Source organism: Channa argus, chromosome 1, assembly GCF_033026475.1.
Source record: "Channa argus isolate prfri chromosome 1, Channa argus male v1.0, whole genome shotgun sequence".
Lineage (NCBI taxonomy): Eukaryota > Metazoa > Chordata > Actinopteri > Anabantiformes > Channidae > Channa > Channa argus.
This window is the reverse complement of record NC_090197.1, coordinates 43,239,194-43,266,043: the sequence shown is the minus strand read 5'-3', so window position 1 is coordinate 43,266,043 and position 26,850 is coordinate 43,239,194. Positions and strand designations below refer to the sequence as shown.

The following is a 26,850-nucleotide window of genomic DNA, read 5'->3' as shown; positions in this document are numbered from 1 at the left end:
GGCCTTATGTTTTACTATCAGTTGATCAATGCTGCCGTCCGCCTCACCCTAAAGCATTTATGTTAATTTACTCCTTCCTTCTTTTATTTATGGAACAGAAAAGTTCCTGAGCTCAAAACGAGAGGGACACCAGCTAGTGTTAACTGCCTTCTACCTACAGTATAATTTCAGGGAAAGAAACCCAACAACTGTTTCCTAAATGATGGTAAGTTCAAACACGATGGCTTGTGACAGGTCATTCTCTGCCCAAAGCCTTCCACTGTGTTAATCCTCATTCAAGGCCAAAGGCCACAGGGTGGGTCCCTGATCTCAGATCAAAGGGAGCAACTTTGGGGATGGAATTCCTTAAATGTAAAAGACAGCCCAATAACAGTAATGGCTATAATAAACAGGAGGTTTATATCAGTTTTTGCTTGATTTAAGGAAAGATTTGTAACTAGACAGTTCTAGTCTGCTGCTAGGCTTGTTCTGGTATGACCAGTAGCTACAGTATTAGCAAGCTTAGGATAAATATTTATGTCTAACTGATTTTTAAAGCCAGTTTGCTGACATTATTACTCAATTACACAAGATTTTACTAGTCCACAGATAATAATGTCATTTTTTAAAAACAAAAATTGATATAAGGTCCACACTGATGGTTTGGTCGAGTAATATTAGACCGGTGCTTTACAGGCTGAATTAGCAGATGTCACCTACTTTTGTGATTAAAAAAAAGACCACAGAAATGATGACATGCATGAATGAGATGTAGGTTGCTGTGGGCTGACATACAGACACGGAACAATTTATATTTATTTGATTGTTTTTAAGCGTTCCTGATGATTAACATGCTGCTTGAAAAGAGAGCAGCAAGATGAACAGATCAACTCATTTAGTCTGACTGAGAAAAAATAACACCAGCCTAACCTTAGGGGAACGACAAAGTGTTAAGTTCAAAACTCAAACAAGGAAGCTTTAAACATAATGACGGATTTTTTACAGTATCCTAACAGTGCAGAATTTTGCCAATGAAGAAGGTAAATTTCCTCATTTAAAAATAGTCTAAACCCCCTCATCATCCCATGGACAGAATTACTTAATGGTTCCAGCTCAGCGGGAGGCAGCTGTTCTCCAGCAGTTCCCACCATACTTCGGAAACTGTAAATTCTCAGCTATAGGACAAATATTCTGCGTGTTACAACAGTTAGGATCTTTTATAACACGCACAATACAAGCTCCTATTCTGTATGCATATGTATATAATTAATTCACAGGATGTAGGGCAGCTTGCCACTGCATGATTTGAGAAAAGACAACAGGGACTCAAACTTTCACCTACATCACACCATCTCTGTGGAACAATGTCTCTTTCAATTTATTATCAACTTTTTACTGTTGTACGGCCGTGTTTAAATCCCCCCATTCTAACCACTCTTTCCCCTTTATTTCCCTCTAGGCTGCCTGCATGACTCTCCCCTTCACAGCCATACTTCATGCTTGCATGTTTTTAGGAACATAAACCAGCTACTGGATAAATTAATCTGACCTAGTTGAGCATATTTTAGAGATTTCCCACTGAACTCTGGAGGAGTGGTACATGAGTTACATTGTCTCGTAGCAGGATCTGATTCTCACATGTTAATTTGATCAACAAGATGGCAAGGTACCAAACTACTCCGTTTCTGCTCACAGAGCAGCTCCACCGGTTTGGGTGCGGGGAAGATGACGTCAGACTGCACAAGGCTCTGATCTTCAGTTTAAATGTCTCATGCTTGGCTGAAATGCACAAGAGCTCCTCTCTCAGCCAAACCATTCCCTCAAAAGTGTACAGCTTAAGCCTCGTCATGGGAAGTCTTTATTAACTTGTGAGGGAAACGTGCACACAGCACTCCTTTTTAGGACAATGGCTGTTTGGATAACTTACAGGTTGAGGCCGTTTCATTCAAGGGCTTAACGCCAGGAAATCTTAGTTTAAATGGAAAAAGCTTTTTAGTTAGACGATGAATGGATTCCGCCTGTCCAAGGTTAGGGTTATGTGTGTGTATTGAGACAAAAGGAGACAACTTGAAATTGAATGTATTTACATTAATGTCTGCAGCATATGGTGGACATGCACTTAAGCAGCTCATCCCAAGGTGTTCCTGAAAAAGTTTTACAAGTGAGACGCCTACTGAATTTTGCGTCTGTTACTCTTATTGATAAGGCTCAAACTACAGCAGCTGCTCAGCTCAGAATAGGTTAGCAGATGTTGGGGAGCCTCGAATGACAAACTGTAGGAGTAGGAAAGAGTGTCCAAACGCTTTACCTGAAAACCTTTTTTGCGGGAGTCAACAACAAATATCTTCATTCTGTCTATCAAAACAACTGTGTGATCCCAATCTTTATGTGTAAGGGCAAAAAGATCAGAGCCTTTACTAACTTTGTCCCTGTTTTCTTTCTTTTTTTTTGTATTGTATTTTAAAACAAGGACAGATAACACATCTGTGCACAACATAAGTTTGGTGGTTTAATCCCCCTCTTGTTAGATTTCATTTCACTACTATTTAAAAAAACACTCTTTATATCCTGCTAAATCCCTCCACAGAAGCACCTCTTCACTTCAAACTACTGTGCCCAGTGGCAGGATGTTGTTTGAAAGTCCAAATGTATTCCTTCAAGGACATTGTTAAAGACTTCTTAATAAGAATGACTACAGCTGCCTGTTAACTCTAATATTCCTTATATGTGTTTCCTCTAGTTGTTTAAATGTGTCTTGATTGTTCGGCACCAGCGCCAACAAATGTGCCCTCCATAACTTTTATATTGAAGCGTTTTTCTATCTCTTTCTATCTCGATTTTTCCTTAAAGTGGTTTATATTATTTGCTTGGCTTTTGTTGTGTTTTTTTATTTTAAAATTATGGACATTGGGAAGAAGGAAAAATAAGTTATAAACCATAGAATGATATTTAATCACTTTACGAATTTGATATATTGAACATATGAGCAAATAGTTGCTTATTAACACATCCAGCACAGAGAAACAGCAACGCTGATTTGGAGTTGTGGTTTTTTGCCATCTGTCAAATATTCACCCACTATAAGCTGTTTTGGTCTCTACCAACACTGAGTGATTGGGTTTACTGTAACGGCTCCTGGGGAAAACACCTGGGTCAGGCACTAAATGCTCAGTTTTGCAATTGTTGCTTAATTTGCTAAAACAGTAATGAGTTGCGGCCAGTAAAATCAAAACTGTGCAGTCATAGTTGTCACCACATACTGTACATATGAAGCTGTGAAAGTAACTATGTTACTTGGCTTATTAGCAAGTCTGGGGGAAAAATCAACAAAAATGCACTTGGGCTTTTATATTTCCAGAAAATCCAAAACCAATCAATTCTGAGTAATATGAAAATGCCATCAGTCATGCCAAATGTATGCAGTTTGCCTTTGAAAACTGCTCCCATTCAACATGAGCCATGTTTACTCCGACCACCGGAAAATATTTCAGTCTGTCTAACGTTAGCTGTGAAGATGTGTGTCCAGCTCCAGGCACCAACCTGATGAATCACACACTTCACTCACTACATAACCTGTTGTGTATTAGAAGACACTAGAGCCAGAAATAAATCCTGCAGACAGAGCATTGCAAAAGCAACAACAGCCGGGTCCAGAGTTCATCAGACACTGTGTCTAGTACAAAAGGCAAACATGTTCTTGTTGCTTAGAGTCACTCCAGGGATATAATTATTAGGCTAATTTAGTTGGAAATGAAAACAAATGTGTGGATATACAGAGTTGTACACTTGGGGTAATTAGGAATAAATAATGCTTTCAGTAAACAGTTGAGTGACCATGAATTCTTGCATAAATGAATCAAAACAAGCATTCACAGATCACTGTGGCCCTTTTATAAGAATCATCAGTCATTGATATTGTCTGATGAGAACAGTCTTTTCTTAATTACTTGCTTCAATTTCTGCCCCCTGCCTCCCAAATGCAGGAGAAAACAACAAAATAAATTTTTACTTTTCCCACTGTAAGTTCACTGTACACAGCTGTTTCTGTAAAACACAAATGAGCCAAATCAGATCTTTAACAAGACTGAGTGTTGCTACATGAAACCTTTTAAACACACATTTTACAGAAGTACCATCACCTAAGAATTAGGAAACGTTTACCATTTGTACTGTCCTACATGAGATACAAACTGCTTGCTGTTCGAAATCCTTGTCTTTTTTTTCTGAAACACACACACAAAACAACAGCAACACACCTCTCTGCTAAGATCTTTAAAATGACTCTCCTCAATAAAGTGTGCAGATATGGACATATACACCTCTTGGCACCTTTTTAAAATGCAAGCGCATTGAATTTATTGCTTTTAAAAACAGTGCTCATGTAAACACAAATTACAGGAAGCTTTTATGGTCTTACATGCATCATGAAGAAGGTATTCAACATTTGACCCTTGGACAGTTAAAACCACAGCTGGGATTTATAAAGGAGAAGGAGAACTGTGCCTCACATCCCCGGTGGAAACTGGCAGATGGAAGAGGCATGCTGCTCAAACATACAAATTCATTAGTTAGTTACTTTCACTACATTCTATCAACAACAACTTGATTTCATGCCAATGCTAACAATAGCTGCATTCGTGCAATATCTGAAATCTGAAAAGCTAAATCCAGCCAGCCACCTATAAATACACAGATGTGTGTTCTCATACCGCAGTTGACCCTGACTCTGCGCCCACATTGTGATACTCTCAACACATTATTTGTTTCTGGTGCTATTTTCAGCTGCACGCCACTATGAAGTTGTTACAGGGCTTCTGACTCGTAAGATGACCCTAAAGCTGTAAAGTTAAGCTCTGGAAATTCAGAAGCAACTAAAGGAGAGGTCTTCATTCTTTAAATTCCTGACCCAGGACCCCTGTCATCATTGTGCCTGTTGTATTTACAATTAACCCCTCTTTCCTCACTTTTCTAACCTGCCTGATGAGTGCGGCGTCTCAGACAAGACCACATAAAAAACTACTGTCGGAAAAAATGGAAGAATCCAGAAGTGGTGATTTTAAGGAAACAGCTTTGGGTCTTGAGAAGTGGGAATCAAATAGAAACAAGGTGGCTTTTATGGCATCACTTAAGTCTGTATTATGTTTTAGGCAATAATGTAAACAATACTAATACTACTAGTAACAATCATTTTGTGATGATTTTAGACATTCAACGAAAATGGGTGGAAGCAATTATTGAGTCATTTCAGATACAAAAAGTGTTTTATTTACTTTTACTGATCCCACTGAACAAAAGCATCAGAATTATATTTATGAATTTTGTTGCTGTTTAGAAAGAACAACAAGCATCTGAAAACTTCCTGTTTTTGATAGAATGACTTCTTTCAAGAGCTGGATAAATCCTCTTTATGCATAAACAGGAAGCTTGTTATTTGCATTCCCATGCAATCAATAAAATAAGCATCAAATGCATCTCAATCCCAGGAGTGGAAAAAACTGTAATAGATGAGGAAACATCAAATACGAGCAGCTTAAAAGGCTGTATAATAACAATGATAATCTCTCACATAAAATTATTGTTTCTCTTGTTTGGACCCAGACAAGGAAGAAACCAATTACATCCTGTTATAATCAAGCTCAAAAAATTTGGTATAAGAAACCACAACAGTATCATCACTCTCATATACTTTTTCATACTACTTACGCTCAATAACCTCACTCCAAATATTCAAACAACTGCTGAAAACAGAACTCTTCCACAACTTTCTATTGACTTCAATCTTACTTGGACTTGCATCTCACTAAATGGAAACACTTCTTCTTACCCTTAATGTCTTCTCCTTGACTTAGTTTTTTGCTTGCCACTTCTAAGTCACTTTGTATAAAAGTATCTGACAAATGACTAAATGTAAATGTAAATGTAAGTTCTGTGTTAGCACAATCGGGCTCCTCATTTAAAGCCATTAATGAGTGGAACAATCTCTCTTTATCTACATGTGCAATGTGTAAAAAATGGATTATAAGAAACCAGCTCTGCAAATATTACTTGGGGAGTCTGTATGGAGAAGGTGAGGAAGTGTGTGCATGTGGTGAGGGGGGTAGGTAAGGTATAGTATTTGAAATGTGGGTATTTTATTTAATATTTAGTATTTTAGTATTTTAATATTGTATTACTCACTGTGTGTTTCTGCCAGGAATTACAAATGAAATTAGCCATTGGATAAATCTGGTGCAAAGAGTCTTCCCGCATTTTATAAGAATAACGATTCTTTGTAGACTTCCCGCAAATACATATACAAATAAACATAAAATTTGCAGTTTTAGAGATGGACTTAAGTGTTTGTAAGTGTGGTTTGAGCGTGTTTCCTCCTGGTGATAGGGGAAGTTTCCAGATGCTTCCTCCAACTGATTTTATCACTTTACACAACATAGGGGGCACTTTCACTTGACTGGTATTGTTGAAGCCTTTGCTTTTACACAAAGTCCTGATAAAACCTGAAGCATGGATATGCAAAGTTTTCAAATCTACCTCACGAGGGCAGGTTACAGTCTCTGACCTAAAGTGATGTCAAGAGTATATATTTGTTCCTCTTCCTTTTTGGCAGATCTTTCGCATTTACACAGGAAACAGAAGCTGATGCTGACGCCACCACTATGGGAATATATATACTAATAATAACAAATGGGTCAAAGCATTGGGAAATGATAACAGGGTCACATCCAGGTTCTTAAGGAAGGATCACGAAGATGCCAAGTGATGACGTAATCACAGCCCTTCTTATCGTGGGGATTGAATGAAGCAATGAAATTATGATGCAAACACCCTGTCACTGGTAGTGCTTCCATGCACCAATTCAACATATACACATGTTTACTCTGCACATCTGCATACATGTATGTTTCTTCTGAAGTGGAAGTGGGAAACATGGAAAGTAATACTCTTTCATTGCGGTCAGACTTGGCCACCCATTACACTGACTTGTGGTGGCATCGGGTGGCAGTCATGCAGCCAAAAGGCTGCGGAAACATTTTGAGTAGCATGCTCAGCTGCCAAAATCAACAAATCATCAAATCTGAGATATGAGTAACAATGCTGGAGTTGCTATGGCAACAGCACAGAGTAGGTGTAATGAGCAGCCATAACAAAAATAAAATTAATCTTCGATGCACATGCATGATAAAATCCTTTGAGAGAAAGAAGAGAAATTCTCCCTGTTTGACTGTAGAAATGTCTGGTGCCTGTGCACTACCAAAACAAGCCTGGAGAAGAACTGAGTAATGCTCACTCTGGCATGACCATGTAGGGAAATCCTGACCAAAATATTACCCCTGAGCTAAAATTAACCTCAATAGCTCTTCTTTAATATCCAGTAAATGCTATTAACACTGAAACTGTACCAGCAGATGAAGCGTGTATATGATGGCGTCTCTGGTCCATGTGATTTATTTATGTTTTTTTATGTATTTTTACACTTTATACATACAGAAGGACCTTGGCTTGATGCTGTAATCTTACTTGTATTACTTTTATTTTATCAAAAGCACCACGGGAATGACACGTTTCTGTTGAACTTTAAACAAGTAGGCAGTGTGGCAGTGGCCTGGCTTTGGGTTTCCACATGTCAGACAGTGTTAAGGCTCTGGGACTTTGTCTTACTAGAGACGCTTTGGGACGCAACAGCAGGAACCCCTGCTTTGCTTTAGTCTCCAGGGTTTCCTGTTTGTCCGGAGAGACTGACTTGGGTCAAATAATGACTGTAAATAATTTTTTTTGCATTGTGTTAGTTTGCTTTGAAGAAACAGATAAGTGGGTTTCGGTGCATAATGCAATTCAATACAATTAGATAAAAAGTAAAAAGGAATAGTAGTACACATTTCCTGGCTAGCACTTTTTAAAATAAAGCATCTACTAAAGTACTTTAAAAAGCTGATTTTATCAAAGTCTAGAAATTAAGTAATCAGTGTCAATGATTGATTTCCAATGAATCAGAATCACCAATGAGAAGAACTACTTTTCACATTTTCCCAATGCCTAAGGTAAAAAATCCTCATTTCTTCATGATCAGTCACTCAAAAAAGCAAAGTTACTTGGTTCAGTCTTGTAGAACAAATGAGAGGTTTTTGGTAAGTTCTAGTAAGTTTTTGGCACATTTTCTTGAAAATAAAGTTCTTTATAAATTCAGCATTTTGCTAGTGCCCAATTTAAGTTATTTGTGAAAACATAGTAAAACTGCATACAAGTACTATAGAACTGTATCTCATCAATGCACGAGAAACACAAACCTTCATAACATATATTCCATATTTCAAAACTGTCATTTGTCTTTCAGGCATCGCTTTCGCTCAACATCAATCATGAATGTGTCTACAAAATTAGGTCAAATAACGGGAATGATGTTTGACGTCAAGAAACATATCCACAGTTAAAACATAAATCACAATTTATCTTCTTTTGCGGAGGAAATGACATTGAATCTCATACACTGTATTGCTCAATCCAAAATGTCTAGCATGGTCTAGCTTTTGCATTCAATCACGAGATTAGGGATGGCCTCAATACATTAGGTTTGACAGATAGATGTCCATCCTGTAGATGCCCCAATAACCACTGTGGCCATCAAGTTTCCTCAAGCTTTAAATACTCTGGTGGTGCCAAGCACATGGGGACATGAGATGTAGGGCACAGGCTTAGTGGAATATAGGCCAAGGGAAAGTGAGCAGGATACTTTACAAGCTAAATTAAACAGACAACTGTTACAGGCAGGACTTTAACTGCCTATTTTAGCTCCTCCTCGGAGACTGCAGTGCATCTACAGTGCTACAGAGTACAACTCATGACCACAAATGGAATAGGTTGTTGGCATGATTTCAAGGCTCACGTGCACGGCAAAGCGATGTGACTGGTGTAGTAAAAACAAACAGTACATGACGAAGGACAAATGGTCAAAGATGTAAACACAAAAAAAGTCCAGAACATCTTACGAATACATAAAACAAGTTGACTAAAATAATCAATAAATCAAAGTCAAGCCAGCAGTTAATGTTTGCCTACAACCAAATTACATCTAATGAAAGAAATAATGAACACTTTTTAGTTTAAATTAAGATGTTGATCACATCACATCTCACCTGTTGCACCTCAATTCTCTAAACACAGTTTAATGTTTAATGCAACTAACTGTGTTCTAATGTTATAAATAAAATTCAATAAAATTGTCACACAAAACCTCAAATAGTTTTTACTGAATACTTTTTAATTAGGATTTACCAGAAATGATTCTTTTGAACAACATAAATGCGTAAAGGCAAAGATAAGACTGTTTCGCTGGAAACACGTTAGAGTGCACATCATGTGCTTAGGTGCCCAGTTGCACATGAATAACACTTGAAAGCTTTGAAACTAATGCTTGCACAACAATTTCCTATCACAGATTGTGGTTTTCTACTTAAATGACTGTGGCCATCTGAACCCTGATCATTTACTAGTCACCACTGCTAGGAAGCAGTATTTGGCTAAAAATATCCAAACAAAAGCCATCTGGAGGGCTGGTATGCTGATAGCTGATGCCAATGAAAACCTGCTTAATATGATCAACATGAAAGACCGGCAAAATTTTAGAAGAAATTATTTCATTAGCTCCTGTACTCAATACTCTCATATGCCCATTGTGTTCTCAACACTCCATACAATTATTCAGTGAGTGCCCAGCCTTTAACTTGATTTCAGATGGTGCAAATTGAGCATGTCTGTTTCAGTCCTGTTTTTGCAGATCCATTATGTAGAACAAATACAACTTTAACAGAGCTTTATTAAGTTTTGCTGTTAACTGAAGCCCTTTAAAAGCGCTTAATTTATAAAGTCAACAAATGGGGTCAACAGATGGTGAGAGTAGTTACAAATGTGAGAGTGGCTTGGAATAGCGCATGGCCCGCTTCCACCAACCCTCATGCATCAGGGCCTGAGCAATCGACCCTGACGTGAGGGTTTTCCATCAGCACCGCCAGAGTGCAGTTCCAGTTGACACAACAGCAGCCCAGCACCCTGCTGTGAGGCTGTAACCCCAGTCCTATGTTTTCACTGTACGTTTTCATTGAGAAAAGGGTGGGGCATGGGTGCACGCCCCCCCTCCCCCTTGAGGATGCAGTTTGGAAACCAGCTGGTTTCCATTAACATAACTCTTTCACGGGAGGGCAGAATGTGGGCAGACACATGAGGAAGATAAATGTTGCGAATGGTCAAGCAGACTAGACCCTCCTTCAGCGCGGAGCCAGATCACAACTGATTATGGTGATTTTTTACCTCTTCTCTCAGTTTTCAAGACTCATTACAGGCAGTTATCATGCTGAGTTGTAATCTATGTCCCCTTAATTTTTCATACATACACTTTCTATGGTCATTCAGCCTGAAAATAAATGGTTTGAGCACCACACCTTCACCATCCTGTGTGGCTTTTCAGCTTTTGGTAACTCTGGGAATCTCTCTTCCACTTTTCGCTGCTGGGCAGGTGCAATTTGTTGCCAGAAACAAAGAGAAATAAAAATTCACACAATAATTCACAGAAAAGTATTCACCCAAATAATCCTAATGTTATCTCTGTAGTCACCAAAGGAAACACTCCATGTGTATACAGAAAAATTTGAGCACTTGAATTATTCAACAGTTTGTGAGATACACTGAGACAAAAACGTTGAAAGTTTTGGTTAAATGCAGCACAAGGTTTCTTTGCTCAGAGTAGCTTTAAGACTGGAAACCGAGGGAAAGAATCTGGCCATGTCTGAAGGTAACAAAATCTAACTACTAACATCAAAAGCATATTAATTTAGACTTTTTATTTTGCTTGTCCGAAACACAAAGTTGCAGAATCCAGGAATTAACTTTGGTTGACTTAAATTGATGTATTTATTCTGTATCCAGGAAATGGACTTTACACGTGAGAAACATCATAGACTGATTAAGTACTCCTTACTCCACCGGCCTCTTACACCACACTGTAATGGTCATGTCGGTTTTTTCTCCTCTTTATAATGAATTCCAGCAAGCACAGTTTACCATAAGGCTATGACTGAGACAATACACTCTCTTCAGATGGACAGTATCAAAGCTTGCAGTGAACCTAATGTTTGGGCCTGAATTAACTGACAGAGCTGCAAATTTTGTCCTTCAAGTTAACATCTGACCAAATCAATGGCACCTAAAGTGTGTTTGTCTTACAGCTAGAGATGCCACAAATGTGTGGCAGCTATGAGCAGCGACTGGGTCATAAAACCCTCGCCCACCCACAAACTTAAAGCTGTTTGGGTTAAGCGTTGAAATGTCTGACTTACTTTGGGCAGAAATACGACTTTACATGACTAACCCTCCTGGTAATGTTGTGGTGAAACTTAGATGTGAAAATTAATTTGAAATGTGCATGTGCAACAGTTTTCAGGTTTAGGGGAGAGCCTAGAAAAACACATGCTAGATTTCACCGAATCAACCTGGCTAAGTGTGATGTCTTACAGCAGTCGCTGCAGTAAGATGTCTTACTGTGCTGTGTGTGTGCTGCACACTCATTACAGTCTGAATGGTTGAAGAAAGAGATGAAGGCGCAATAATGACAGCCCCCCTCACTCGGCAGCTCTGCCTCCCACAGTGAAAGGGCCCAGAGAGCACCATTAAGCGTGCCCGTGAAATTTACAGACCTGCACTGGGCCTCTGTATTAGAGTAAGTGAAACATAGATGCTGCCCTGAGGACGAGGACCCTCCGTGGCTACATGACTAAATCACAGAGGAGCACATTAAAAGGACTATGTGATGACAAAGGAGACTCTGTTTCCTGTCAGTTTCTGCAGACGCACGCTTGAGTAGTATGGTTTTACGAACCATCGAGCGCCTGATTATTACTTTTAACCTAGCCCAGCGGGGTTAGCAGGACACCGATGGTTTCTCGCCAGATGCCTGTGGATCTACATCCAGCAACTACAGCAGTCATTAGAAATATTCCGAGCGCATTTTAAAGAATGACCTTCACCAAATGCTGATCTTTATTAATTTTACTCAACTCTGTTCACATTGGTGCATTGTGTTTTGTCTATAGCTGCAAAGCTTCTCCCGTTTACAACAGCCGCCCTTGGTGGGTGACAACTTCAAGGCTGAAAATAATGGAAGACCCACAGCATCACGCAACACTTAGAATGCTGCAATTTCAGTTGGTGAAAATATGAAAGCTACTTTCAACATGACCAATAAAGTGTCGTAAAGAAAGCTAGAACCAACCCCAAACATCCAATGTTAAAGGACCTGGATAGGGACATCCCAAGTTGCCAGTACTTTCTACCACTATGAGATATGTGATGGCCCTTCTTGACACTGTATTTTGTTCCTTTTCATGAGTCACCCAAACATTTTAGCTAAAAACAAACAGACTTTGATGCTCCAACCAAAAGCAACATACAAAAATAAAAAAGAAAAACAGACCACAAAGCAAATAACTCATATCACAAATCAACACTGCAGAAGGAGAGAGCACAAGGCCATGGGAAAGCAACTGAGGAATCAGTTCAGGACAAAAGCAGGGCCTGGAAAGCCTGACAAAATCACCACCAGCCATGAGACTGGACAATGCAAAGCTAACCTTAACGTAAGCGGTGTGTCGCTGGCACTCCTCCCTTTGGATGGCGAGACTTAGCTGCCGGCTCATCTGGCTGATCTGAGATCCGCTCTGAGTGAAGTAAACCCGGGACGGTTGGCCCTTCTGTCGCTTATCCACGTCAGCTGTCAAGTTATACAGCAGCTCTGAGAAGAGACAGAAACCTTGTTACATTTGAATATCAGCACACAGAGATGGTTCTTTGAGTAAAGATAATTATGAGAAAAGCTTCAAGTATGCAGGGTTTGGTTTTATGGTAAATTTCAAAAAAACATGGGAAAAAATAAATCGTTGCTTATTGCAGTCAAATGAATGTAAGTCAGAGGGAAGATGGGAACATGTTTGACATTTCTTGGTCACATCATCTGATATTACTTTAACTTAACAAGAGCTCTTTGTTTTATGTTGTTTAATGAAAACAGCATTAATTTCAGTAGAGTTTATGTAATATGCCCCCAAGTTTGCTACAGAGAATCACACAGATTTAGAGTAGAATTTGAGCAATCATTATTTTCAGGAGAGTACACAATATTTTTCAGGAGTTAGGCATAATTGTTAACCCAAAAGCCAGAGCAAATGTCCAGAAGAGTACAATCAATGCTATTAATGCTTCTGGAATGATTACTGACACACTGAACTTATATGTCTATATATATGTCTACGTATATGTCTATAGTTTAATGTCAGCAGAAAATCATTAACAAAAAAGAAAACACATTTTCCACCTTACAACTACTAATATTGTGAAAGAAAACAGTTGTGCTGGTTCCACCCCTGCCATTACTGACACTTCAAATGAACCTCGACTTGAAAATTCAAAAACATGAAGTCAAACATGACCGGTGTTACTTAGAAAACCATATATGGACTTCTGGGATCTGAATGAATCGGTCTTAGTTTTCAGTAATTGCTTCAAGAGGGTGTCATGCTGGTAAAACAGTGGGAGTGGTGGTAAACACACCCCAGTCGGACTATAGCCTACTGTTTAGTCCGTCCAACAGAGGGAACGCCATGAGCTCACTCCAGAGGAGGCTAGTACGATTTCCTTATAGGAGTCGCCAAACACATAGTGCTGCACTTTCCATGGTGTTAGCCAGATGACTGCACAGAGAGGCATTTTTCTTGGGAGACGGGATGTAGTCATTATGGAACGACAGGTCTCCTGCCTCCCCGGGGGGCTGCAAATGACAACACCCTAACACTGGAACAACACTGCACCTCAGTACTCACCAGGCACCGCACCCCTAAGCCAGTTAGCACAGGCTGAGAGGTAAACCATCAGCCAAATGCAAACAAACAGTCGGGCACAGGCCTAAATCTATGTCCACTTGCCATCACCATGTATAGAGAAAATTACTGAGCATGATTGTGTTATATTTATTTCCTTTTATTTACTTCCTCCACTTTCTCAAAATAAATGACTATGATACTGCACATAAGTAGGGGTTAAGTTTTAGGGGTGATTATATCTGTTGTTTGCTCCTCAGCCTCTGGTCTATGTTAAGCTCTGACAATTAAGCCTAAGGTTCATCTCTATCTATTGGCAAACTGCTTCTTTACTGTAAGTCACAATGAGCAATGACCAAAGCTGCGGGGTTATTCCTCACCTATCTGTCCAGGCAGCTGTCTTCCTCTGAAGCGCATGCAGACAGTGATGTTGAAACAGTTTAGGTTCTGGTGGCCCTCGTGGCACTGTGGCGTAGTAATGTTGATGGACACGGGCAGAAAGATGGAGACGTCCACTGTAATAACAGGCCTGGACCTACAATCGTATCAACCAACACAGGATAACAGTGTGAGAGAGAATGGACATTAAAACAACAAAATAAATAAATAAATACTGCAGTGTAATGATCCAGTTACGCACCTTAGCAGAACCACACTATCTGAAATAAAAGCTCCGATGGTTACATCTGCAACAGAAAGGCAACGAACAAGATATGATCTTTATAAAACATCTGCTGACAGTCTTTTGCACACCTGCAAATCTAAAACAATGCACAGAGGTCTTCAACTATAATGCTGGCAGAGTCTGACTGTCAGCTGTGGAATGTAGTAAACAAGATGCTTCTATCACGAGTCTGAAAAGCTGCTGTTGCAGAAAAATAAGAACCAAAAGCATGAGAGTGATCACCTTCCTAATAAGCTTCTCATCGTTTATTTGTTAATGTTGTTTTATATTATTTCTGATTTGTTAGAAAAATGTTTTATGTCCACATCTACTCTGCTGTGTCCATACCTGCATATCCATTGCCATCCATATCCACAGTACCAGAGATTGACTGGCCAAACATCTGCAGCCTGGGATTTATACTGCGCCCAGACAGTTTCTGTAACAGATGATACCAGCCTTCAAATAACACATGCAAGCATTGCACTTATTTAACTATTTTAGATATTATTCACATGTGTCATCTTGTTAACTCTAATGTTAAGGCTTTTGCTAACTCTTGCTAAGAGTTAGATGATACAGTACCACTCTTGGGTCTGTGTGTGTTTATTATAGAGCTAGAGCCATCAAGAGGTTTGCTTAACTTAGCATTAAACAAACAAAAAAAGCTTGGCTACGACAACTTTTAAAATACACATGTTTAATAATGAACACATTTTCAATCTTTTTTTATTTGCACAGAAATGGAAACATGAATGAAGTATGCATGGAAAAATGTACAGACAAATGAGTGCAGTAGCTGTTTCTTTAGACCACTTATTGGCCTCAAATCTAAAAGTGCAAGACACAATGTGTAGATTAGTCAGGTTTAAAAAGTTAGGATTATTTATGTATTGCACAGAGAACCATGCTGGATGTTTCAATCTGCTCGCACCAGATGGATGTATATAGTATGTGCCTTATTTTTTCGATAACAGTAGGGATATAAAAAGCACTTTAAGTTTGACATAATATAACAGACGTGAAGATGAACAGATCCATGTGGGGGACAAAATGGTGATTTCCCTGTTTTTTTCAATTTGCGCCCAACAATGTAAGAAAAGAGCTTGATAATTCAGATTCAGATATAGATGTAGTATGTTCTTGGCTAGTAGTATGTGGTGACTTCACCACACATTATTCAGCTATTTCTCTGCAGACCACATGGTTTTCATTAACATTTTGCATGTGTCGGGAATCCGAATTACATCACATTCCTTTGCTTACCAGTAATAAACCAATATCTATATACTGTGTACATAAAAGGTTCTTACCATAGAGTATTTCCTGATGATTCCTGAATCGTCCCCATGGTAGATATAAACAGCTCCTCCGTAGTCGTCTTCTTTAGGTGCTCCTATGGCTACATCTGAAGAGACAAGTAGAGAACAAAAAGTGTTTTGATGTTAAGCTGTCACTGAAATAAATTACAGTTGAAATGAGTATGCGTGTTTGTGAATGCGTACAAAAAGCTTTCATTAACCCTCTGTTTACCTTCAGGTGCCCAGTGTGTGGGAAACAAGTGGTTATAGTAACACTCTTAATAGACAATTAAAAGTTGTTAGTGGCTATAAAAGCATGTGTGACCTCTGAGAGAGTGGAAACAAGACCATAAAGTGTTGGCAAGAGCACTGATGCGTCTCCCATTTCCACACAAATCCATACATAAACTTTCTTTTTATAAACCATAACACTGCTCCATGTGGCGCAGCATTCCAAGGCAGAAATGGTAACTTTATGGAAATATCCCATAATAATTAACTCATGACTTTTCATAACTAAACTTTGTTCTTAGTGAAACCAAACGTGTATTCTACAGTAGCTCTTTTGAACTAAATGGTAGCAGTTATGCTGTAAATAATATTGTCAGTCAGCGTGCAAGTCTGGCTTTCTTTCGACACTCCCAGAGTGACAAGCTACAAGATGAGTTATACTTCCCAGCTGCCATCTTTCTCCACACACACTGTGCCAGGCTGCAAGCCTTGAGGCGTATCTCACACCGAGATGAAACTAGATAGCAGCTTCCTGCCTCAAGTGTCAGATGCACGTCAAATCGAGCCATCAAAACCAAACCAAGGAAGTGCCAGAAAAATAGACAGTGTAATCGTATATGTCTCTGTGTGAGGATAATCTTCTTTGCGTCTGGATGAATCTGTGCACAAAGTGTAAGAGGGGCCAATATTTTCGTAAGCTACCCCTCACCATAGGCGTATTCAAACAAAATGTCTGTGAAAATGACCAGGTTTCATTGCACCTACTGAGAAACTCAACCAGCCAACATTTGCTTGTGGGCTGGTGTGAAGAATATAAACTGTGTGACTTTTATTGCTGAGGAAACAGCTTGTTGCGTGACGACCGGAAAATGTAACATTAATAGCACTGAACAATGTGGTTGGCATTGCCTGAAATATAGATTCACAGAGCACAGGAGGACCATTACAAGATTAATTTAAAACATAATCCCCAGCTTTGCTCTGACCTCTCACTAGTGATAATAAAACTATGTGCAAACTGTGCTGATGAAGATCATGCAAACTAGAACAAGCAAAACGGTCACTAGAAAATATGTTATTACTTTGCACTGACCTTGGTAACCATCGTCATCTATGTCTCCAATTGCTGTAATGCATTCTCCAAAGTGTGCATTGAAAGCATTGTCACCAGTCAAAACTCCAGCCTCCTCCATCACGCCCTGCGAGCAGAGGCATGCAAGAAAACAGTTTATAAACAAAGCTGGCAAAAAAAAGGTCTTACAGTATAGTGCTGCAGCTTTGTTCAAATAAAATTATTTGATAATGACAGAAGTTGGTTATCTTCAATCTAATCAGATTATAAACCAATGAACATACTATAAGTTAATTAATCTAATAACTGGACTAAACATATTCTTGCTCAAACACGATCACAAACTTGGCTCAGAGATAACACAGACATTAGCAAAGCAATAGCCCCAACTGGTGACAATAATAATGGTGTAAAAATGTACATTGGTGCAGCTTAAAGTGAGAGAGTGGGTATGCTGTTGTTAAGTGCATCTGCAGGGTACGGTATCACATAACCACTGACCCACCAAATCCCACTCACATTGCCCTTGCTGAGGTACACGGACACCTGGCCCTCATCCCTGAGCTGGCTGTGCATGGGTGCCCCCACCAGCAGGTCCGACAGGCCGTCCTGGTTCAGATCAACTGCACACAATGAGGAGCCAAAGTAAGAGCCCATCTGGAACCAAGCCGAGCCACAGAGCAATGGGTCAGATCACAGACAATTCATCATTTGACTTACATAGGCTCTGACTGAAATAATTTCTCCTTTCTCCACACATTCGTACCACTATTGAAAAAATAATTACGCTGCTTATGCCTTAAAGCAATCCTGACTTTCTATAATTTAATGTTAATGAAGAGAATAAGTTCCAAGGACATAAAACAGCAGTTCTGACAACATAGCATGTCTGCAACGCACTGCAAGAATCAACTACATGATCCTTGAGGAAGTTTAGGTTGACAAACTGCCTTTGTGCTGGTCCTTATGAGAGAACATTGTATGCTAAGAAATATGTTTGAGAAATACGTGCTGTATAATAATTGAGATGTGGACTATCAGACACTTTTGGATGAATACAAAACCTCATCCGAGCTCATACCATTTTCCCTGAGGCTTGAAAACTCTTCACCAAAGATGCTCCATCAATTTTGAAAATGTAAACCTGTGCAACAGAAAATCAAAATCACTACAGCAAACAACACAAGGATTTCAATTCAGCAGCTGGAAAAGAAGACAAAAGATCGGGTGCCTACTTTTCCGCTGCCACCGTGCTGAGGCGCCCCTGCAGCTATGTCCACTACATCTGGAGAGGAGAAGTGTCCAGCAGTGACCGCATAGCCTGAAAATACAATCACCAATCACAGCTCCTTTGTCCTCACACATGTGACAATTGGAACAATTACCCTCATTAACAGGCTCTTACCAAGGTAGCTGTATCTGTGGGAGTCTACGTCATCTTTGTTAAGGCTGTAGAAGGAGTTAGAAGTCAAGTTGTATACTTTGATCGTCCCAGTCCAGTAGTATGACCCTGGTGCCCCCATCACCACCAGCTCCTGAAAATGAAAACCCCACATTCATTCAGACAAATGTGACATGACTTAATCTTCGGTTTGTACTGCAATAGTCTACAGTAGAGAGGAGAGAGAGGGGGAAAAAAGATACACGCTGCTGGGTCAACGTCTGGTTAACCAAAGGCCACAGACTGGTTTGTGCTATCTGCTCTAGACCACACATCCAGATGGCATGGAGCGGAGGCCGCCTCCTTTGAGGTGAGGAAGAATTTAAAGACCAAGCAAAATTGATGGCTGTAAAATGAGTTATTCACAACTTTTTGTTGTGACGGTCCTTGGCTAATAAAGGAAGTAGAGAATTTCAGATGCGCTGTTTGGACTACACATTCCCAACAAAAAATATGCGGTATCCATACTTTTCCATCGAGTCAGTTACACTGGGGGAAGTGTAGTCAGTCTTTCTACATACAAACAAACTTAACAGCACAGTCAGGAGCTCACTTAGCAGTTTCCAAATCCTGTGTGGTGGTGTTGAACATCTGGCCACCATGAGGTGTATCAACCACGGTTCAGGGAAGGATAAGGTTTAACAGTTGGGCATCTTTTCTTTAAATTCTTCAGATTCTTTGGGGATAGGGGTGGGGTGGAGGTGGAGGGAAGGTGTACAAATGCTGTAACAGATCCAACCCCGTCACAATCAGTCAGTAAAGTAAAAGTGGGTTTGATGATTTTTCACATTGGTTTTTAAACAGTAGTTTCATTGTGGAGTCCAAATGTCTTATCTTGGCGTTGTTCATGGCTTTCACTTGATGATTAAAGCGTCTTACATTTATTAAAATTGGATAAAGATCTTTGTTCAGTCTGAGTTGCACAGTTCATTTTAACTTATATACTGTTTTCTTTCTTTTATTTTGTGTGATAACATTAAAAAACATGAAACATGTCATACACTATTATAAGGTTCATTGTTGAAAAATGCCTTGAACCACAATTCAAGGGCTTTTTGTTGAAATACACACATAGAAGAATTTGTATTACATGTTTAAATTTAGCAGCCAGATCTTGTTAAATGATCCCACTTTAGTATCTATAAAAGAAAAACCATTATAATAGGAAAAATCACAAGTACTGTATAACACGTCTGTGTGAGTGTGATCTTGACTTTGGCCAACATTGAAACATTTTTAGTCTAGTGTATTAAGTGTTAGAAAATAATGGAAAATGTCCTAAAGATACATCATCAAATGTTTCTTTTTTTTGTCTTTCAACACAACTGACCTTAATCAATGTTTAATTTAGCGGTTATTTCAATAACATCAGGCTAACGGGAAAACTAATGTTATCAGAGTTGCATGTTTGCATAAAATTTGAGAATTCAGGTTTCACCCTGCAGGCAAATCTGTCATAAAGTCACTTACAGTTAACTGTACTTTACTGTATGTCCCAGGTTGAGTGTAACTGTAATTTGAAACTTGAAAAGGACCTCTGTAGAACATGCAGCTCATGGGAAACATCAGGAAAAAATTATATAATTAATGTATAGAAAACATAATGTCTAAAGTGATCAAATAGACATTTTTCAATCTTTAACTTAAGCACATTTTCCTGTCAAACTATATTTTTACACAAAACCGCTTTCCGAAGTCAAATCTCATTGACCTTTCTCTCTTCAGGGTCCTACCCCACCTGCTTCCAGACAAATGAGTGTGTGAGACCAAAAGGTACAATGAGGTACTGTGAAACCAAAGATGATGTCATGTGAATGTAAAAACAGTAGTAGCATGGAAGCTAAAGAGAAAAAGAAACTTGTGTTTTCTTAAATGCTTTATCTTGTTGAACCACATCAGAGGGCAAGTGAAGCTGCTGCAGCCTTTCCTACAACAATCTGCCTATGGAAACAGAAGTTAACCGTTATCAGCAGTTAGTCAGCAGAGCGGCTGCTTTGATACAACTTCTCGTGTTTATCTGGCTTTAGAATTTAGATTTTCCACATCATTTAACTTCTTGAACAACTTGTGTAAAATAAATCACCCTCAGCTCCATGTGTACTCTGAAGTCTCTGCTCTCTTAAGAATACCAGAGAGTAAAAGTCAACAAAGAATGGACAAAAAAGGGTCACATTGTTAAAAATCCTCGAGCAATTATCTGTGAAAATGACAAGTGACGGACAAAGCACTGCCTTTGAAGAGTCAACTGCATGGCTCCATGCTCACTTGGCCAAACTGTGAACCGGTTAATGAAACTCCAGACAACAGAGTTTTGATGACCCATAAAACATCAGAAAGAATTACATGAATTAAGAAGATGAACAAGCGCTGTTACTGACCTCTGTAAAAACCCCCGCTATCCCAGCTTGGCACGAACCGTGCTCTTCTCCATACTTCTGCTTATAGTCTGTAAGTAAAAACAAACCACAAATTATTTCACTGTGTGCTTGAGCCAGCATTTACTGGAGTTTTTCCTGCATTCCATATGGAGCTAGTCAAAGTCCCAGTCCCATCCAAGAGGATTCTGGGGGCAGAAAGTAGACTGGGAGAAGGAGTGCAGCTCCACATTTGACAAGAAAACCTATTACTTGGGAGGGGAGGAACACAGTGCTCTCGGGTTACCAAAATATTGAGCTTGGATCTGTGCAAAATGCACTGTAAATATGGTCCCATGCAAAGTCTGTCTGGCTTCTCCACAACTGTTGGCAACAACAGTAACGGAAGGAAGTGAAGCCCTGACGTGGGAACAGAAATACGGTAAAGATAAGTAGCTCTGATTTACATCTGAAAACATATGAAATACCCGTTTGCATGAGTCAGCATCACATGTTATAGAGTACAATATTGATCTAATGGAACATTTCTTACTAACATTTCTCTCTCTAACATTTCTTAACATCTCAGCTGAAGCAAATCAACGTGCAGCACAAACGGATGTAATTTATTACAGTCATAAAAACATTTGTCCACTTTGCACGTCAATCATAGAAGCACCTGATTTCTGGAAAATTAAGTCAAAATCAGTGCTGTAGGAAAGCAGCCATAATCACACATTTTTGAAAATGTTTTTCTTGTACAAAAATGCCTATAGGGAAAAATTCAATTCTCACATATATTTAAAAAAAATGATCTGTCCTTCAACAGTTTGAACTTTCTCAAGCCAAAGTATCTGTGCCGGACTTGGGAGAAGAGATCACACGTGTCTCTGCTGCTTCTGCTCCACAGGGGCAAAAGCTAAAAGCAGATGTGAAGCTTCACACTGAGGGCGTTGAGCTTTCCTAGTGTTATTGTTTGTCTAATGTCGAAGTGTGAAAGGTGAAAATATTTGTGTTGAGCTCATCCATCATGGTGTCTCTACTGTACCTTCATAACAAGGAATGAGTGGTTTTGTCGTGCTCTGAAGCGTTGGAGGAATGATGGAGCAGTATCCGTGCGGAAGGATGTGCTCTGAGTCGTAATAGACGTTTTTCCAGCGGTGAGCACAAGCCTGACAGAAGACATAGGAGAAGAAAGCAAATTCAGACACATGCTCATTCTGTAAACACAAACACTTCAAGCTGCAGACGTCCCTCAACCTTGTTGATTGTTTAAATCCCGTCCACGCTGGGTTTGAGTCAGTGCGTCTCTGTGGCTGTCGAATGATAATCACTGAGAGGAGAAATTAAGCCCATCCATTACCCTGACCATAAACGCCATGGTCTGTGGTGTGAATATCTCAGCTGCAGCACAAGATCTGTGTTTCCCAAGCAGCATTAGGAAAATCTTTAACTTAACACTTGAAAAAAGTGTTGCTCCTCTGCGTTTTACAGGCAAATGGACACTCCAAAAGGTCAGAAAAGGAAAAAGATCAAAAAGAGAGTAACTCTGACACTGGGAGTATGTTTTTATGTGAATAGTTCTCAAAATAATATTTTGATGCTGTGTTTTTCAAAATAAAACATTCCTTTCACTAAGCAAACAAGATGATATAAACTGGATTTCCAATTCTTCACAAGCCAGGCCACCGAATGTGTATATGTTGTAATACATCAGTTCCCTGGGGGGTGGGGGCAGTTTGGAAGCCTCTGTGCAAAGTTCACTTAATTTCCCCTCACAGAGTTTAACTCACCCAGTCATCCTGCTACACACACACACACACACACACACACACACACACACACACACACACGCACAGCAAATCTAAATGAATATAAGAGCTTGGCAAATCATGAGCCCAACAGACAGTAAGTTGACTATCTGGAAGCAAGATACTATGTTAAGGGACACTTGTGTTTCAAAGGACAACTTAGCCAACAGTAGTATACCAGCATGAACTCTGTGTCTTGAGTAGAAGTATATTCCTTGAAAAAAAAAGACTAATTAACTGATGTAAACAGAGCAAAGGGAGCTAGCAGCAGCTTATAAGTTCTATTGAAGCAGCAAAGCAGGAATTTATAGAGTTTGGAGTCTGTGCCGTTGTCATGTTAAAGAGCTCGCTGGTCACAAACAAGGCCTCCCCTGAAATCACAGATGAAGTCACCACTGGACACATCTGCCAAGCAGCCGTCTCCCTCCTGTTCCACAGAAACGTGAGGAAGTTCATTCAGATGAGTTCGAAAAAAACAATCAGTGCTTTGGAGAGGCTTAGTCACATGTGGCTTTGCAAAGCCACCACCTTTCTTTTATCACGACCCAGTCTGGATGGTAATAGGGTGCGAACGACAAGCTTGATGTTATACAACTCTACACCTAAATTCCCAAAACTGACAACTCCAAGAAGTTTCAAAGTTGGACGGACCGATTGACGAGTAAAGCCAAGGGTAATGGTTTGAAATGCATGCCAATACATTCCAGTGAGGTATAAAAAATGGCCCAAAGACAAACATATTGAAAGGAATACAGGTTGAACAAACAGTTCTGTGGATATCTTTGGAAGAAGAAATTCTTGTAATTTTTCAAACTCCCAGAAAAAGAGTTCAATCAACAGGTATTCAAGCACATTCACACCTGTCTCAAGAGTGGCCTTCAAATAGTTGTGGAAGGTCCCTTGTTCCACAGGACACAGGGGTTAACGTTTGATGAAATGTTGCCCCTGAATTCGGGACTGAAGCCCAAAGTATGAAACCTAAACAAACTCTGACAGCTGCCCTATGATCTCTGTGCAAACACTCAACCAAGCACCTCTGGGATTAGTACCACTAGTTATAAGTCTTCTGATTTCTCTAAACCTCACTCTCATTTTTCTTATAAACAACAATCCACTTTTGACAAACCCTGTTCCACTGAGTCTTCCAGCTCCAAACATGTTTTATAGTATTATGTAACTACACAGCAGTTTTCAAATCTGTCCAACTTCAGTTGTTGCTCTAGTTTTAAAATGTGCAAAAAACAAAGCCATTTAAAGTTTGTAAGCATGTTAAAAATAATGGAAGGGAAGAACTAAAGGAGACTTGTAACATTGAGAGCAGCTGTGGTTTAACAGTGTGGTTCATGGTAAAACGTTTTTAACAATAATGTCGGCATAATCAGTTTTTTTTTTTTTATCGGTGTACATGCTTAAACAATTTGCTAAAGTGTCGTGGGTGCAGTGTTGCGTCCATGAACTCACCAATATTCTGCCATCGGCTCTGTCCTGGCGGGCCAGGCTGACCCCCATCCACTCATCATTCCTGTCTTCCTGACATGTCTTCCCACACGACTTTCTAGGCTTGTTTCCTGAAAGACAATAAGAGCAGTTTGCAGATGTTGAGTCATCAGGATGGGGTATGTCTTGGAGCAAGTAACTGGTTAGTTATCAGCCATTGTCAGCTTTTTGAGTTCTGGGATTTATCATTTGTTTCTGCTGAATGTGCAAATGATGTTTACACAGTTTCAAATTCTGTAGATCCAACATCTGTTACCACAACAATGCTCATGTTAACTTTGCCAACAGTTCTTAATAACAACAATATTAATATTTTGTATACTTGTTTAGGTGTCAAACAAGTATGGTAATTAGCTGAAATTCATTTTGCCATGAATCCATAATCTAAAAAATTTAAATACTATTATATGTGAAAACACAAAATAAAACCCAACCGATGTATCTTCATATTCTCACAAAGTTATCAGGTTCAGACACACTGTATATAGTGACAGGAAACAGGTTGCCATCCCAACCCATGTCAACAAACAAACAACAACAGAGCAATGTGAATGTTGGTGATATTGTTACAGTATAAATAGGGCTAAAATCAACATGCAAAATAACTTCCCTATTAGTTTAAGTATTGGTGTGTATTGAAATGATAAAATCATAAATGCAGCTGCTCTGATCCGCAGTTCAGTGAGCACCATGCAGGACATGCTCCCCATGATTGTATAAGTCTATGTTTTTTTTAAATTTTTGGTGACAGATTGAGCCATGCTGCCACCCTGGGTGAAGTTCAACTTTCTGGCTCCCATGCTTGGAAAATATTAGCAGAAGCATAAATCATATTTATCAAAATATTTATAGACCTCTGCACACAGAATTTCCTTGTCTTTTACATGTCTCCATATAGCAGGTTTAAGAACTGAAAGAACAACCGTGGCACTGTTTAAAATAGCATAAGGCCGCATTATTCTGATAAAACAAAACAGATGCTTGGGGGAGTTCATGCAGAGAGTGGGAGAAGAAAAGCTACAGCAAAGCCCTGCTTGTGTGTGTCTGTGACATGAGTTTTAAAGTCTGAAATGCGCAAGGAGTGTGTGTGTGCGCGCGCGCATGTTGCCCTGAGGAGGCAGTTAAGTGTACATGTCATTAAATGCTGCTCCAGTGATGCTGTAGGATGTGGAGACTAACCTCTTCCCAGATCCATCTCTGTGCAGCGGCGCTCTGGGTTGCTGTGAACTCGACACTTATATATAGCTCCAGGAGAGTGCACAGAGCTACTGTAGGTAGAGTTAGCCCTCGGAGCCCCAACTATTATCCTGCAGACATGGAAGGAGATGAAAGGATGGGACACTGTGGAGTTATTACCCGCTTAACACCTCATCGCGTACATCTCAACTAACCCCCCCAAAATACATTGTCAGTCAAATCAGGAAAATGTATGAGGAAGTTTAGCCATTATCGTTGTACATTCATTAGTTTGTTTTGATGCATCACGAGCTCTATTTTTTTTAAAGTAAAAAAATAAAAATAAAAATCAATTGCATCATTATTAAAAAACATAAATTTCCAGAAACATAGGACTCACCAGCGTGTGTTGTCATGATAATGCTCCAGCACAGAATAGCCAAAAAAACTAGAATTTGCCCCGCGGAACACCAAAGGATGTTCTAAGTCTATATTGTAAGAATAAGCCACTGAAATGGAGAGATAGACATAAAAAATAGTTTGTACTCCCGTTTTTCGTCTCCGTAGAGGAGCCATCCTTTTGCGCATCATGCGTAATAACGCGGTTAAAGTGTCCTTAAAGAAGAAAAAAGAAGCAATTGTCCGCTCTTCCGTTTTCAAAGTGTTACAAAACTATTTTCAGATGTTTTGTTCCTGCTCTAGCAGAGTATGTGTGATTTGATGGCATGAGGAAAGGCGTGAGAAGGAAAGTTAACGGTCCGGTAAATAACGGTGCGTCAGCTGCTCTCCATTCCGTGTCAATCTGAGAAAGTTTGTTGCTCGCAGGCTCCCTGTCGTGGAGCTAAATGCCACCAGCTTTGCGAAGTTAACAGTGCGCAGCCAACATAAACCGGGAAAATGTTTTAGTCAAAATAAAAGCAACAAGACTTCAAGGCGCAGCGTGGGCTCCTATTGGACAAGTAAAAGCGGAACCAGTGGTTTCATTTTGGAAAATTGACAATGGTAACGCGGTCATGAGGAGACGTGAATGGTTTTGAGGCGCAAAGAATCACATTTCACTTGTGGGCTTTTGGGGGCTCAACTCACCAAAACTGAGAGATGAGGGCGCACTGCTGCCACCTAACGTTTACCGGTGACACCATTATCATTAAAAAAATGGGCAATTTATGAATTTAGTCTATCAAGATCTGAGATTCCTAACTAAAATGTGGGTAAACAGTGCAATGTGTGTGTCAGTCAGCACAGTGAATGATTAAACAAATGTGCAAAGGTTTCATTTAGCAATATATTTATTTATCCTGAACATTTAGTGAAGGGTTTTTTTAGTGTTTGAGTTGAAGTCATCAATATGTACAACTGTGATCACATATACTGACAGGACTTCCTGCATCTTTCCACCAGGAGGATCTTTAAAAGCCAGATCTGTTGTGATAGCCCCACTTGACAGATAAAGTATGTTAACATCCTG

General features: G+C 39.6%; 1 protein-coding gene across 2 annotated transcripts in view; it reads right to left on the bottom strand.

Moving 5' to 3' along the window:
• The window catches only part of itga9 (integrin, alpha 9), a 42,785-nt gene extending 16,526 nt beyond the window's left edge, over positions 1–26,259 (bottom strand). The window contains exons 1-15 of one of the 2 annotated variants that reach the window (XM_067524051.1): positions 25,783–26,259; positions 25,386–25,513; positions 24,171–24,277; positions 21,947–22,070; positions 20,923–20,990; positions 18,509–18,638; positions 18,339–18,424; positions 18,185–18,247; positions 17,623–17,760; positions 17,125–17,230; positions 15,813–15,907; positions 14,848–14,938; positions 14,476–14,494; positions 14,216–14,370; positions 12,594–12,754 (exon numbers count right to left, since the gene is read on the bottom strand). In XM_067524051.1, the coding sequence (XP_067380152.1) occupies positions 12,594–12,754; positions 14,216–14,370; positions 14,476–14,494; positions 14,848–14,938; positions 15,813–15,907; positions 17,125–17,230; positions 17,623–17,760; positions 18,185–18,247; positions 18,339–18,424; positions 18,509–18,638; positions 20,923–20,990; positions 21,947–22,070; positions 24,171–24,277; positions 25,386–25,513; positions 25,783–25,973 (1,662 nt within the window). In that variant the 5' untranslated portion in view covers positions 25,974–26,259. Of the gene's footprint in view, positions 1–12,593; positions 12,755–14,215; positions 14,371–14,475; positions 14,522–14,847; positions 14,939–15,812; positions 15,908–17,124; positions 17,231–17,622; positions 17,761–18,184; positions 18,248–18,338; positions 18,425–18,508; positions 18,639–20,922; positions 20,991–21,946; positions 22,071–24,170; positions 24,278–25,385; positions 25,514–25,782 lie in introns of both variants that reach the window. The other variant, XM_067524042.1, reaches the window with a different exon arrangement.
• Between the last annotated feature and the right edge of the window lie 591 nt (positions 26,260–26,850).